Source organism: Corapipo altera, unplaced genomic scaffold (assembly GCF_003945725.1).
Source record: "Corapipo altera isolate COAL_440 unplaced genomic scaffold, ASM394572v1 RXGC01000072.1, whole genome shotgun sequence".
Lineage (NCBI taxonomy): Eukaryota > Metazoa > Chordata > Aves > Passeriformes > Pipridae > Corapipo > Corapipo altera.
In genome coordinates this window covers 513322-528924 of record NW_020884943.1, presented here as the reverse complement: position 1 = coordinate 528924, position 15603 = coordinate 513322, and the positions used below count along the sequence as shown (strand labels likewise).

General features: G+C 48.8%; 1 protein-coding gene across 1 annotated transcript; it reads right to left on the bottom strand.

The window, feature by feature from the left end:
- Window positions 1–1415: 1415 nt before the first annotated feature.
- CDHR5 (cadherin related family member 5) lies at window positions 1416–14300 on the bottom strand. Its single transcript, XM_027662119.1, has 14 exons — window positions 14189–14300; window positions 13831–14009; window positions 12949–12999; window positions 12626–12718; window positions 12401–12499; window positions 11285–11395; window positions 10768–10944; window positions 10341–10431; window positions 9016–9113; window positions 8485–8691; window positions 7885–8001; window positions 7277–7349; window positions 4993–5153; window positions 1416–4147 (listed from the first exon to the last, which is right to left on the bottom strand). The coding sequence occupies exons 1-14, from the start codon at window positions 14265–14267 to the stop codon at window positions 3563–3565; spliced, it is 2121 nt and encodes a 706-aa protein (XP_027517920.1). The 5' UTR covers window positions 14268–14300; the 3' UTR covers window positions 1416–3562.
- Between the last annotated feature and the right edge of the window lie 1303 nt (window positions 14301–15603).

Below are 15603 nucleotides of genomic sequence, written 5' to 3'. Positions count from 1 at the left end.
CAGGAATACGAGTTCTATCCAGGTGTTACTACGGGGTCATTTCCTCGGCCTCAGTTGTGGCTTCAGTTCTAAATCTGTTCCTTTCAATGTCTGGTGGACTCTTGTGTTGTTATTGATTGGAAAAAATATCTATTTATAAAAAGGGAAGGTCATATATTGCTTGAAGCCCATATGATGGAGTTGATCCTGTTTCTTTAAGTATTCATTTACTGCTCAGGTCTGTTTTATTTTTAGGAGGACTTCGCAACCAACTAATGAAAAAATAAAAGGTACAAACTGGAATAAAATTGAATTGACTTCTTTTTTGAGGGAAAAGGAATCCATTTTGGAGCTAAGGTCACTCAATATCCAAGAAAAATCAGGTTAAAACAGGTCTTTTATGGCTGACTATTTATCATTTGGAAGTTGTTCTTTGAGAAGAAGGATAATCTCTCCGGATGATGTGACTGAAGAGATCAGGGTTCATTATTGACTCAGATAAAAGGGAGATCGTTCTGCTCTCCCACACACAAAGAGAAAGCTCTCCAGTTCTCTTCCATCCCTTCAAAACCAAACCAACAAGTGTCCCCTGCACTCTGCCAGGTACCAAAAGCATTTTTTTCTTGGGAGTCAAAAAGGCAAAAATGTGCATTTGCTGTCAGTTGTGCCAATGAGACTTGATGAAATCCATGGGGTTATTCAGTTCTAAATGGGGACAGAATGTGAGCAGAAAGGAATTTTCAGACACCTGGTGATTTTTTTGTTTATTTCTGTTACTTCCTGCAGGTGAAATGTCTGTATTTACTTGATTTTTTTCCAATTCAGGTTTAGAGTTTCCCCTGACAGCTGAGAAGGGACGGGGCTTCTTCTCCTTGTAGAGGCCAAAGGGAAGGTGAAATGGGCACTTCCCAGGGGTGTTATTCCAGGAGAGGGTGCTCCAGGCTTGGGAAAGCCACGAGCATCCTCTTCCTTGGCAGATGTAAAATCCCAAACCCACACCTCCCACTGCCACACTGGAACTGCTGGAATTCACCTGCAGATTTGTTCACTGACTTTTTATAGCTCTGCATTACAAACACTAAACAAATATCATTCTAAGCTGGTACAGAAATAAAAATCAGAGCTTGATTTGGGAGAGGGTGAAAGAGATTTCTTAAATCTACCTGTAGAGTTAAACTTACAAAAGCATTTGAGTGTCTTTGGAGTGCAAGGATGAGCTTTTCAAGGTACTTAGGTGTTTATTTGCCATCAGAAAACACTTAAGCTGATCCAATTTTCTAAAAACATTTCTATTGGTACATTTTTCTTTCCCACGCAGATGTTTATAAATGAACATGATTGCTGTACAATAATGCAAAAAGTTTGTCAACATTCCCAGCCTCAGCAGACAAACAAATCCAACCAGATGGAGGGTAAACTCAGATGGACTTGAACTGAAAAGTTTACATTTTCTTCTTGTTCCTTTCACTTTTTTATTCTTTTTTTTTCTTTCAGAAAGGCAAGAGTGAAGAACAGGATCTGGAGGCTTTAAGGCAATAGCTGGAGGAAGCTGAGCTCTGCCTGCTGCCAAGTTTTATTAGTTCTCCTCACAACAACCACCACCACTTCCACAGACACAGTATTTACCAAACATCACCTCCCTGGAAATTAAACAAGCATAACCCTGAAAAACACCAAGCCCCGTGGCTGTGTGTACTGATGAGGATTGGAGGAAAACAAAGCCTGGTTTGGTGGGACCAGTTTGATTCCAACAGCACAGGGAGCACCCCAGGGAGGGAAGGGGGAGCTGAGCACAGACTGCAGATCCAGGGACCTCATCAATCACTGTGCCAGAAACCCAGAGAGACAGACAACAGTGTCCTGACAGACAGGAATGAGCACACACGGCACAGCCATGAGGGACACTCCAGCCTCTCCCACCCCTCACAGTCCTCCCAGGAGCAGCACCAGGGACAGCAGGCTGGGCTCACCCTGGCCCTCGCTGTGCCCGAGGGTGGTGGGCTGCCATCAGGAGCTGCTGGAGAGCTCTCCCAGTCCCGTGGGAAATGCTTACTGGAGAAAACCCAGAGCAGCAGGAGGAGCCTTGTTTACACGGCAAACACAGGGCACACTCCCTGCCCTCCATTAGCAGCCAAACCACACTGGGCAAACAGCTTGGCTGCAGGAGAGATCAAAGCTTCCCACGTCTCCACCTGCAGCACAAGTGCAGCTCCTGAAGGCCACACAGCCAGGGCAGCTCTCAGGAGAGCAGAACTGAGCACTGAACACTGGGACAGGGACATGGATGGGAATAAAGTATGGGCCTAGAGGATAAAAGCCTCCTTGCAAATCCTTTGTGCTCTGGAGTACCTGAGGATCCCAGCAGCCATCCTTTGGTTTCTCTCTCTCTCTCTCTCAGGTTTATCTGGATAATGGCTGCAAAGTGGAGATTGGTTTGTAGGAAAAAGGCAGGATTATTTATTGGTTTTGCTCCTCTAGCATGACACTTACTTTGTTGCAATCCTAAACTGAGAAAATGAGACAAACACCAGAGACCCAAGTTCCTCCTGCTGCATCCCTGCCTTGGACAGTCTCGAGTTTTTACTGGGAGTTAAACGCTCCACAACCCACGTCTGCTCTGCAGTGAGCCCCAAAGTGAGAAAACCAGGAGCAGTATAAATTTTGTGCTGATGATCAGAAGATGCCAGTGGAGACCAGCTCAACCTTTGACTGCCAGCTGGGGGAAGAGATGGGTCGATGGGAGGTGCAAACTGGGACAGGAGCATCAAACACCTTCCTCCCCCTACTGCCTGGAAACACAGTGCTGACTTGGCAGGGCCATAACTGAAGGCAATATCTCAGGAGCTCTTTTCCCTGACAGATAGGAGATAGACAGTTAAAATAGTGCACAATGAGTGGGATAATGGCATAGAAAATTGATGACTAAGTCCTTCAGTAAAGAGCAAGTGATTGGTGCTTGTTAACCAATGATAGAGGAAACACCAGCTCCTGAGTGTAGAACCTCCTGGCTGGTGGCAGGATGAGGACTGTGGTGGCACATTCCAGCTGCCTGTGCTGGAGCGCAGAGCAGAGCCAGGCCCTGAAGTGAGCTCCTGGATACAGTCACATGAGCAACTGTATGCTCAGGGGGACTTGCTGACACTAAACTGTAACACCCTGAAGGGAACAGCCAAGCACTCACTGCTGGCTTATTCACCCACCAAGGAGATGAACACTGGGCTGTGTAACCAAACTGCTCCCTGAGCTGGGCTAAAGTCAGACCTGGGCTGCCAGGTCAGTTCAGGTACAGCTCTGCTGTACCTGCAGCCAGTTTGGGAAAGGTGATGTAAAGGGGCCCAGGGAAACAGGCAGGAAGTGGAATGAAACATATTCTCCCCCTCGAATCTTAAATGACGTTCCAAGGTCTCACTAAAGGGGTAAATTAGCTGTAATCTCCTCTGGCCTTGTTTGCTGCATTCAGACAGGCAGGGCAGGCAACCTCATCCTCTGCATTCCAGTTTGCTCCCTGAGCAGAAAGATGGACTTCAAGCCAGCAAAGCTGCTGAGATTCCCCCATTTTGAGGGGGATGTAGGCCCACTTCCATTATAATTCAGACTCTTCTCCTGTCACTGCATCCATATAAGACACACTGACTGTCTCCTCTGCAGCTGGGAGTGAGGAGCTCTCTGAGGCAAAGGACAGTCCCAGCCCTCTGTGCTGATCATCCAGGTCAGAATCTTCTTCCTCTTCCTCATTCTTCTGCAGATCTTGGTCACTGTCATCATCATCATCTGCTGCTGCTGCATTGTTCTCAATCACTTCAACCCTCTCTCCAGCCTCTGGATCCACATCGGTCTTAAACCACACAGCTTTGTAGCCATCATCTCCCACGTGCCTGTCTGTCTTGAGGATGGACTTCACCTCTTTCTCCTGTCCGGTCTCTTCTTCCACTTCTTCCTCTTTCTCTCCCTGGTTGGAGATGGTGCTGGAAGCTGTAGAAGCCCTTGAGAGACTCTCAGTTTCCCCTGCATTGCGGGAGGGCAGGGGAGGTGCTGGCTGCCCCAGCACACCAGTCTCCGACAGGACGCTGCCGTTTTCTGGTGTCTTATCCTGTGTGGTGCTCACGTCTGGGTATTCATATTCCTGGTAATATTCGTTGTGGTGACCCCCAGAGACTTCCTTGGAGAGCTACAGGAGAGACAGTGATTGTAGTGTCAGGAAGACAAATGGGGGGTGGGAGGGAAGGGGTGGCTGAAGTGACTGAGCTCCTGCCCGGGGAAGTTCAGCTTGGTTTGCAGTTAGACCTATTCAAAGCCAGGGAAAGATACAGTTCCCTGGAACAGCTATTTTATATTGACTCCATTTCTGGAGCTTTCTCAGATCAGTGTGGGCATGTTTTCCAGGAGGGCTGAGCACCAGCACTGTGCACTGATTTGTCCCCATCTGTTTGAGGTATTACTCTGGAGGGGGATTCACCTCACCCAGGGGGAAGGACTGTTGTTCTCCACCTGAGCCATGTGCTCTGCACTCATGTCCAGGCTCCTGGCAGTCCCATCCTAAGGCACAGACCAACATCTGGTCAGACAAATTACACCCTAAACTCCAAGGTGACCGGTCTGCCAGGGCCCTGAGAGGTCCAAAAGTAAATAGCTGAAGTGCAGACAAGTGTCTGAGCCCAGGCTTCTCAAATGTGAGAGACCTCTCTCTCTTTTGACTATGGAGGGAGGATGAACTGTGGTTTAGAGACCACCTCTAGTATGTGTCACATTCATCCCAGATTTTGTGCTCCCTGGAGCTGGGTTCCTCTCCTTACCACGTCTGCTCATCATCTACCACACAGCTCCAGCCTAGGGGGCAGAAAAGAACAGCAGCAAACACCACCAAAGCAATGTTATCTGTGCAAACATTGTCTTGGGAGTGATTTACCACCTTCACACAAACGTGTGCTATTTGGGCAGCCCACCCATACTTCAAAACTTCCTCAGATCCCACTTTCTAACTCTCAGAAATTCAGGTACAAACAAGGCACTTACCTTCTTCTTCAGCAGGTGTTTGACAGGTTTTCCATACCATTTACTGGATTTCCATACCAGCACTCCAAGGAAGATCAAGACAATTAAGAGCAGTGCTGCTAAGGTGCCCCCTAGGATAGCCATGTCCTGAGCAGAGTACATCTTATCAGAGGAGGTTTCATCTGTGAGGCAAATAAACCAGTGTTGCAGAGCCCAAACTGGCAGTCAGTGTGTTTAACACAACCCTTCGCTGTGGGAGAAGCTCCAACCAAGTTTGAAAGGGCAGGGAAGCATCCTGTGCTGCAGAATGTGACAGTGATATATCTGATATCACAGAATACCTTTTTTTTTCTGTCCTAAAAGCAGAGGTGGTTTTGTTTTTATTACACAGAATATTGTAATTTCCAATAAATTACATGAAGTGGAAATAGTAGCCATTCACAGGACAATGACTTTTACCTGGTGATTTAACTAAATCAATATATAACTGACTGTATTAGGCAAGCAGATGCTACATGGAGCAAATTTATGCAGGTCTTTGACTTTTCCACTTTACCATCTTACACCAGAATGCAAAAATGAGGTTTCTTTGTACATATGTGTGTGAAAATGCAAAGCTTCCTTTAATCCAGAACATCCCCTCTGATAGTGATGAGCATGTTAAAATAAATAGAAAAGCATAATAGGAAAAGCAGTAGGAAGTGCCTAGGACAGGAAACCCTTTTCTGCCCTTTTGTAGCTGTAGCAATATTCCCCAGCCTGCCCAGGGGCAGCTGCTGCTTCCAGCCCCTGGCCAGTGTAAGGTATTTGTACAGAGATCAACAGCATAGTGGAAAGACAGAAATGTTCTCAACTTGGCTTGGTGGTGGGATTCTTTAAGTTTTCCAGCTTCATTTTGTAATGTAAATGACTCTCATTAATGATTAATGGTTAATGAAACACGGTTTTGTTCTCCTCCTGAATGCTGGTGGTAATGGACTTTGAGTATCCCCTCCCTGGGTTTATCATTAACACCCTGGGGAGGGCTTAGGACCTCGGTGACTTTTTGCTGCTTAGTCATGTCTCCGGGGAGCCACAGCCCAGAGTGTGTCCCAGAGCTGTGAAACTCCTCCTGTGCCCCTGTGCAGCCTGCTCAGCTAGCCCTGCCTCACCTGGAGGGTCTGGCCAGGCCAAAGGGAACCTCAGATCTGTTTGGGCCATCCCTGGGTTCTGGCCATGGCACAGAATTCCTCTCAGAGGCTCTGAGCCATTCCCTGTCATTTCAATGTATCTTTTTGCATATTCAGCAGCTCCATTGCTTTGTGTGGTTTAAGAAGCAAGGGCAACATTTCAAAGTTGCCCAGAAATGGTGGTACATGCTTGGAGCATTTCCAGCTCTGTACTGACACCTGAACGAGCTCTCTGCTGAGCTGGACTGTGCCCTTACATTGGGGTCAGGTGGGTTGTGGCTGTGAAGTGACTCTGCCTTTAGGGAATCCAAATTTACACCCAGGAGCCCACTTTTTTTCCTCACCCCATGATGGTGGTGATGAGAGGGTGAAGTGATGGAACATCAATCACACATCACTGTATAGAAACCAGTGGAGTCTGGGCATTGTGTGCCTATCCTGATGTGAAAATGCATGATATTGGTTCACCTTAATGCAAAGTATAAATTTCATAAACTTTGAACCTAATAAATTTATCAGACCTATTTAAGAGTCACTTCTCAGAAGTATGAAGTGTGAGCTATTTTTACATCAACACAGTTAAACAGTAGCTGGAGGGTTACGTATGAAGCCTCATGTCTATCTTATTACTCATGGGTTATTTCTTCTGGTTAGACCATAAAGTCTTGGGGTAAAAGAACCTGACCTGAATAGAAAATGCCTTGACTCAAGGGCAAGCCTGGCTTTGGGGAGTGCCAACTGCCCTCTGCTGGGCCTAAGACAGGCAAGAACGTTGCAGTTTTCTCTGTGTTTGGCTAAAAAGGAGCAGGGAGGTACCAAGGTCTCAGGGCAACCCTCCCCTGCCATGACAGGACATCGTGGGTTATTTCCCAGCATGAATCAGCCCCAGATTTAGCTTTGCAATAACAAGAAAAGGCACCTCAATACACAGCACCACTTAAGGTCTCAGGAGGCTGTTTGAGGTGTGTAAGGATGTTGTTGGAGTGTTTTCTCTGTTAAAGCCCCTGCAAGTATGGGGTTGGCCCCAGCCCAGGCCCACAGACTCAGCAGGTGACTCCCATGGCCAGTTTACCCAGAGAAGCAGAAAAGACTCCCCAGTCATCTCCACAGATCAGAAAACAGAGCCCCCAGCCTACCTGTGGCTGGCAGGACCTCCACCTCAATTACAGTGCTTGCCTCCTGCAGGCTCAACACATCTCTTCCAACAGCCTATGGGAACATGGGAAAGAGAGGCTTAGGGACTTCCGAATCTCCAGCTCACCCTCCAGGTCTGGGGGTGAGCCCTCTGAGGACAAAGTATCCTATCCATCTCCTGACCACAGCCCTGCACAGGGACTGGACAGCCTGGTCACAAAGGAAGAAGAGCTCTGAAGATTCCCTGTGCTGGGAGTGGATGACCTGACCCAGGTCTGTGCTTTGTGCAGAGTTCCCAGCATGGTACAGTGCACAGGTACTGAGGTGGTGTGGGGCAGGAGCAGCGTGTGTTGGCAACCCCTCTGTGCCCTGCCTGTGTAGCTACAGCAACGCTGTGGTCAGGCTGGCTCAGGCAGCTCCACAGGGCGTGGCACTGTGCCAGCAAGCCTGAGGGACCCCACTGGAGCTGGCAGGCAGATGGACAAAGGGAACAGGCAGCTTCTTTCAAAACCTAAAGTTATTAACTGCTTCCTTTGACCCCAGCAAACAAAGCACTGGAATTCCCCCTCTTTGCACAAGCCTGGCAAAATAAAGAAGAAAGCTGCTCTACCTCGATGGACACAGTTCCTGGGGACTGCAGCACCACGTTGGTCAGGATGAGTCCGTCTCTGGTTGCGATGAAATCGGTGCTGTTTTTGATGTAGTACTCAATGTTTGGGTTGAATTTCTGAAAAGCCAGAGAGTGACGCTCAAACCACATTCTGCTCCACCTGCACCTTCCTAACAACCCCTTGGCAGCACTTGTCCAAGACACCTGAGGTACGAGCAGGTGTGTGGTGCAAAAAATAAATCTGCTCTGAGCAGCTGAGAAAGGCCGAACTCACCTGTGTTCACCCTGGTGCTCAGAGCATCACAAACACCTCAAAAAAATTCCCAAGTCTTACCCAGCTTCTACTGGTAACTTTACTATTTGCCCAAGCAAAATACATCTATGCAAGAGACCCACATGGGACTGGCTTTGGAAGAGGGGGTGGGTCTAGCAGCTTTTCCTCATTACATCACACCATAAGTGGTACTGATCTATGTGGAATTTCCAAGGAAATATAATGTGGAATACTAGAGGAAAACGTGTTTGCCTCTCCCCACCTCCCCTTCCTCCTGTTTCCTGATCCTGCTTTGAGCCCAACACGGTGCATTTCCAGTCTCTTACATCAGGGAAGTCCTCGTCGGCTGCCGTGACCGTGAGGGGGGTGGAAGGATCTCCAGCCTGGAAGACAAAGCTCCTCGGGGCCAGTCCAACCACCACGGTGCCACTGTAGAGCTCCCTCTCAAAGTGGGGGGGATAAAGGCTCTTGTTGATGACCTTTATCTCTACGGTGGCCACGGAGTTTTTCCGGACGTTGTTGGCCTGGGTGGCCTGGGGAGGAAAAGAGACAGATGCCAGGGAGATGCTTCCCCTGCTTGTGAGGAGACATGAAAAGACAGGCCTGATGCAATCCCAGCTCAGCAGGATGTCCCCATTCCGTGACTTTGCTGTCACCACCCACGAGGGAGAAGTTTCTTAACTGCTGCAAGAGCTTTGCACGTGGGTTGGTGCAAGACATGGGTCAGATACTGGGCCCTTCCAAAAGAAAGGGAGGAACTGAATTATTCTGAACATCACTGACTCCTGTCACATCCTGGCTGCTGCTTCCTAGAAATCCAGCTGTTCTGGGTGACTGTCTGCAATGGCATCACTTACCATGACTTGCAAGAGGAAGGAGTCTGGGGAAGTCACTATTTTGCTCATTGTTAGATTCCCCGTGTCTGCATCCACTGAGAATACTTCATCTGTATTCCCTGGGGAAAATGGAAAGGCCATTCAATCATCAAATTCCTTCATAAAGTGACCTGGAGCTCACAGACTCATTCTTTTACATCTTCATGACAACATCCCAAGGACAAAGTGCTGTTTTCCTTGCTTGCCTGGCTGCTCCAAGGGTGGGAGTGCTGCCCAAGGACTCAGAGAGATACAACACACACATGTGTGAACCCGATTAAATGAGGTAGGACAGCAAAGCTTTGCATTTCCAGTGCCTGGGCCCAGATACTGTCAGTTTAAATTCTGATAAATGCCCAGAGCCTCTGGGGCAATTTGAGGACTGGAAGTCTCTAACCAGTTCCCATTCTGTTCTGGGAATGCTTGTTTCTCTCTACTGGCTACAAAGGGAGTCTAGACACAAACCTTGTATTGATGCAGGGGTAGAAATCAGATTTCTACATGTGTTTGTGAATCATAAAAGTACCTGTGTTGGATATGTGTTAAAATATAAGCAGAATTTTTAGTTCTCTTCCTCACTCCAAGACACTGTGGGCTCTGTTTAGACAACGAGCCCCAGACTGGGGCTCCCTGTTGCCTGTGGGGTGGGGAGGCCACATGCATCCAAAATGCCAGTGGAATTTAAGGTTCTTTGATGTGTTGTTGCCAGGAGGATGTTCACTGCTGAATGAGGCACAGCTAAAGGGAGAGGAACACTCCACCTGGCCAACAGCTTCTACCTTTGCCTTGATAACTATGCAGAACCCCACTACTGCTAAAATAAAATAAAAAAATAAATCCTTTGACTGACTGAAAGGGCCCAATCAATGATTGGCAATCAGTTGACTGTATTCAAGTGATCTTCTTGAAATCAAGACTAAAACAGGGCAGATGAGGCAGTGGCAATGTGCTGGGGAATAAAAACACAATTCTTGGCACTGCACGAAAATTATGCTGCTAAAGTGAGAATTTTAGGTTCAGCTTAAAGACTGAATGAAAGTGGCATGACCAGACTGGCAAAATCATGTGTAAAAACTTAAAGATAAGACATGTCTCACCTCCCATAAACCCCAATTTCATTGAGATTGGATTGCGGGACTGTAATTCTCTTTTTCTTCCTCTCTGTACAGACTATTTCTTCTAGTTACTCCACAGTGTTCTGTGGCACAAACAGGGGCTCTCAGTGAGGTGCTATGGGGGTACCTGCTCTTGGTACTGCAGGGGACTTGAGCCATGCTCTTTTGGGCAATGTGACAATGTCCACTCACCCCCAACGATGCTGTACACGATCTTCTCATTTATGGTGTAGTCAGGATCAACGGCATAGATGGGTCCTGGTCTCAGGGTCAGTGGCTCCACCTGCAATGAGAAGGCACAGCCTCACATGCCACAAACCAGCACTAAATCAGCAGTTGGGGCTCTCTCCCATCCCAGCGTGGCTCCAGTGGCTTTGTGAGGGCAGAATGGGTTTTATGGCTGCCAGATGGCTGGCACAGGGCGGAGGGGAGCCAGCCTTGGGAGTGGAGTGCTGCAGGAGCAGCAGTGCTGCTTGAGGTGGGGAATTCCACCTTCCAGGGTGACAAAGGCTCCCTGTCCTGCTGAACCATCTGCACTGTAACTGGAGACCAGCAGGAAGTTACCAGGCACTTCCCACAGGGAACAGCATCAGGGCCCTGTTTGGTGGCTCCTGCTCACCGCCAGCTCGGAGATGTTGACGATCCCAGAGTAGGGGCTGCTGATGCAGACACTGGTGTCGTTGTAGAGGAGGGCACAGGGCAGGAACCAGGGTGCTCTGGTGTCTGCTTGGGTGATCAGGAGGGTTATTGTTGCAGTAGCTGTTCTGGTGAGGTCGGTGCTGCCCACGGGCCTGTCCTGGAGCCAAAGGCAAAGCACACTCATGAGACATCAGTTTTATTGCCAAAAGAAGGGCCCACCTGCCACAAGCAGTGGCCCAGGGTCCTTTAGCACTTGTCACTCCACTGTTTAAGGCTTAGCAATTTATGTGAGATTGGCTAAAGCAGTGGGTTGTCTGCTTCTGCTGGCAAAGGTGGGCTGACTGCAAGTCTGTGCCTGCAATTGTGGAGGGTGAAAGGCTGCTCCAAGCCCACCACCCACCCTCCCTCTGCCACCCCAGAGATCTCCCATCCAAACTCACCCTTCAGGTAAAAGACACTGGGCTAACAAAGCATTCTGTTCCTCCCCAGGGACTTACCCTTGCATACAACAGCAACCTTGTTGATTGAAATTTATCATAGTCCAGTGCTTTTTGTAAATAAATTTCAGGGTTATTAGCTCCTTTTATGGCAAAATAACCGTCTGTGCCCTGGCAAGGGAAAAGGAAAAATGCTATAGCAGACTCAGTCACAGACATGTTTCAAATCCTGCTCATTGCTGTTTGTCATCTCAATTGTACCTTTAATCCTGGGGAACTGGTTAGGGGGGCAGTGTGGGAATGCTGGATCTATTTAATCTTTGGTACTGCACACTGGAGTTGCCTGGCTTGTCAAAAGGTGTGTTCCTCCTCCTGGATGAAATCTCTTACCTCATTTATTTCCTACACTCAACAGGTTGCCAACAAGCCTTCATTTTTGGTCTGGACTTTGGAAGACACTGTAAAGCCAAACTGAAGTAACGTACGTTGCAATTTACTCTGTAGCCTTCTGCATTTGCTTTGGCTCTCCTTTAATCTTATGCCTTGTCTACAATTCCTCTGAGTTTCTCAATCCTCTCGATTTACACCAATGTGAATGCAAAGTCTGCTCCCAGAGCTGAAATGCAGAAACTGGTGGTTTCTGTTCCCAGCCCCTGGGGTAATGGAGGTAATGGATGCGAGTGTCAGGCACTGTCTGCTCCCTCCACAATGCTTTTCAAAAGTGCAAACATACATTTGGGGTTTCTCTTGATTTTGCTTTTATTTTTAGTTTCTAGCCAGCCCTTGCACTCCAGGCTGGCATCAGGGACTGTGTGCACAACCCATTTCCTCTGCTGCCTTTGGCAAACAGGGCAAGGACTCCATTTCCCATCTGACTCAGTGCAATTCTGAGCTCCCTGAGGTACAAAGGTCTCCTGATATGTTTACAGATCATCCCAACAAGACTTCCCTGAGTTTTATGGCTCTGAATATCCCAGATGAAAGTTTAATCTGCACAGTGCAATAAAAGGGTGAGCACTGAGAGAATTCAATACCTACAGCACTGTTCTGTTAACCAAATAAATATTTGGGGTTTGTAAAAGATGAGAGCTAAATGCAGTGACTTCTGCCCTGAGAACTGGGGCTTTTCTGAATCAAGCTTCTCCAGAGCTACTGTTTCTGCCCAGAGATGCTCACCTGCACTGTGGCTGTGAGTTCATAGTAGATGACGTCCAGGTCAGCATCAGTAGCGGTTAAATCTTCACGGGCTACAATGGTTGCATTCACTTCTGTATCCTGAAAAAACACATTGCTGGGGTTATTCTCTGTGTGAAATGGGTTGAGGCCTCTTCCTGCTGACCCTTCCTCAGTCCCACAGCACTGAGTGACCCAGTGCCCTCTTCCATTCCAAGACACACTCACCTCTCGGACAGACCTGGTGAGATTCGGCTGCTGAAACTGCGGATCGTTGTCGTTCTCGTTGAGAATGGTGACAATGATTTCCAAAGAACTACTCTGCAGAACAGGCAAAGGGAGAGGATCAGAGCCAGAAAGAGGCTGTTGGGGCTGCTCCTGGTTTGCAGAGTGACCAGAGGGGATGGTGTAAGGAGCAGAGCTGGGTGGGGGCTGGATGGGGCTGGGAGCGTAGTGTGTGTGCCCACAGGGAGAAGGACATCTCCCCATGCCTGTGTGGGAAGAGCAGAGGGAAGCACGTGCTGGTTGCAGTCCCTCATCCTGGGGCTCACCTGGCCAGTAGAGTCCTCACAGTTCAGGTACACCACCAGCAGGGGGTCTTCCTGCAGGAAACACAAACCCACCACTGCAGAAACAGCCAACGTGTGCAAACTCCTTCCAAAGCAAATGACCCAAATTTATGCCTTGCTGAATCAGAAATGCTGATGGGGTTTATCTTGTTTTCAGGTGTACCTAACTTTTCCTTTCTTTCCTTGGTGCTGGGATCTTGGGACGGAGTCAAACCAGCCCAACCTTCCAGCCTCTCTCCCTGCATCTCCTGTAAGATGCTGACAGAGCTAACCTGTCATTTTCTCCCACTTCAGGTGAATTCAAACAGAGATTTCTTTTTAAATTGAATGAATCAGAAATGTTCCATGTGGCAAGTACAGTGTCACCTGCAGGGTGTTAACTCTGGCTGCTGCTCTTGACTCAAATAAATGTGGGGGTTTACATTGAAAGGGAACTTAATGATGCTTGTGGCTGTACACAGAGCACTCCAGGGAGGTAAAAGAATGTAGCAGCAACCTAAATGAACAGTGACCTTTTATGCTGCCTTTCAGCTTCACACAAGGTCATAGAATCACAGAATGGTTTGGGTTGGAAAGGACCTTAAAGCTCATCCAGTCCCATCCCCTGTCATGGGCAGGGACACCTTCCCCCATCCCAGGTGGCTCCAATCCCTGTCCAACCTGGCCTTGGACACTTCCAGGGATGGGGCAGCTTCTCTGAGCAACTTGTACCAGGGCCTCCCTACCTTCAGAGGGAAAAACTTCTTCCGAATATCCCACCTAACCCTGCCCTCTGCAGTGTGAAGCCATTCTCCCTCATCCTGTCACTCCTTGTCCAAAGCCCCTCTCCACCCTTCCTGTCTGTCCCTTCAGACACTGACTCACCTCATAGTCCACCACCTTTGTGAGCAGCAGCTCATCCCCCTGGATGGTGAAGAAGCTGCCGTCGGGGAACCGGGGGTCGATGCTGACGGTGAAGCCTGTCTCCACATGGATGGTGGTCACCACGTAGTTAACAGGGTTGTTTTCAGGAACTTTTGGATTGCTGTTGCTGACAGAACATCCTGGAAAGAGACACACACATGAGATGGGAAGCTGCCTGGGGATTCCCACTGGGAAGGAGTTGGTGAGAGCCAAGACCTCTCTGATCCCCCTGGGGTGAAATCGCTGAGTGACTCCCAGCCGTAATCCACCGCTGCCTGGGGACACTCCCAGGGCCCACGGACCTCCTGCAGGAGCTTACCTTGCTGCTGTGCTGAAACCCATGTCATGAGAGGCAGCAGGACGAGCAGAGGTGTGAGGAGCCAGCGAGAAACACCCATGGGGAGCTGCCAGTCGCTGAAGAATCCCTGTCCCCAGCTAAGCTGATCCTCTCTCCCCGCTTCTCCCGGTGCCGTCTCCTGCGCTCACGGCTTTGTGACGGCAGAAACAGCGACTGGACCTGGATTGCTGAGCTTCAACCTTTGCCTCCTTGCCTCATTGGGTGAGTTGTTGAAAGATTTACCAGTCATGGAACATGATGACACATACATTCCTATTTCTTCTTTTTTCCCTGGGTCTCTCTCCTATCCTGAACTCTTCGTGGCAACAAGAATGTATTTGAAGCATTTCAGAACTCAGGGCCAAGCCCTCCCCCCTGAGATGAGCATGAAGGACAAGGGCTGGCACTTGGGAAGCTGCCTGTATTCTCCAGGCTCTCCCAGTGGGAAGGTTTCTGATGTGCCAGAGATGGGGTCTGTATCCCACAAGGTGAGTAGAGTAGATCCCGACAGGGACGAGGCTCTGCAGCCCAGGAATTGCCCAGCAACTTTGTAGGGAAAACACACCTCCTTCTACCAGTGGCCAGCAGTGGCTCCTTGTAGGAATGACTCCAAAAATCCCTTTCCAGGGGACCTCTGCTCTCACTGATTCTTTTAAATACCCAGCTGATTTCAGAAGGCTCTCATCTGCTGCACCTCAGCCAAGTGGCTGTTAGTGGCTCAGTGGAATCCAGGCTGTCAACACTCCTTCCAAAAGTATTCCAAGAGGAATCTTTCCTAGCAGAGACTTCCTATGGACCAAAATAAACAACTGCTGAGGTTTGTTCAGCCCCTCAGTAAGGGAATGGTGCTTAGGTGAGCACTGGAGTGGGAAGGGCTCCTTTGCAGGTGTCAGGTACATTATAGATGGTGAAAAGTGCTCAGGATGGGCTGAGCAGGGTTGTGCTTGGCACAGGACTGCAGCTGAAGATCCTTATTTTAGAGCTGCTCTCCAGAATCTGTTGGTTTTACAGGAAAGCTGGAGTGGCTGTTCTATCAGAGGAGGGAATCTGCATGTCAACAGCATGTAAACCTCGTTAAGTGGTGGGAACAAATTCCTCCACGTGGAGCTCTATCTTTAGTGGCTCTGAGAAAGCTGGGTCAGCAAATCCAGGGGCAGAATGGAGCAGAAACAACATTTACAGTGAGTATCTCTGTTGTGTAGCTCTCAGAACATTTCTTTGCCACAGAATCTAACACCTGGCTGAGTTCCTGCTCCATGGATTCTGACTCTGTGCACAGCTGGACAGTGGGCACTCCCAATGTGCCTCGTGTGGGGGATCCCAGCACAGTGCTCCTCCCCAGACCCTGCATTCCAAGGATAAGGTACCACCCTTCTTCCAGTTTCCCGAAGAGGAGC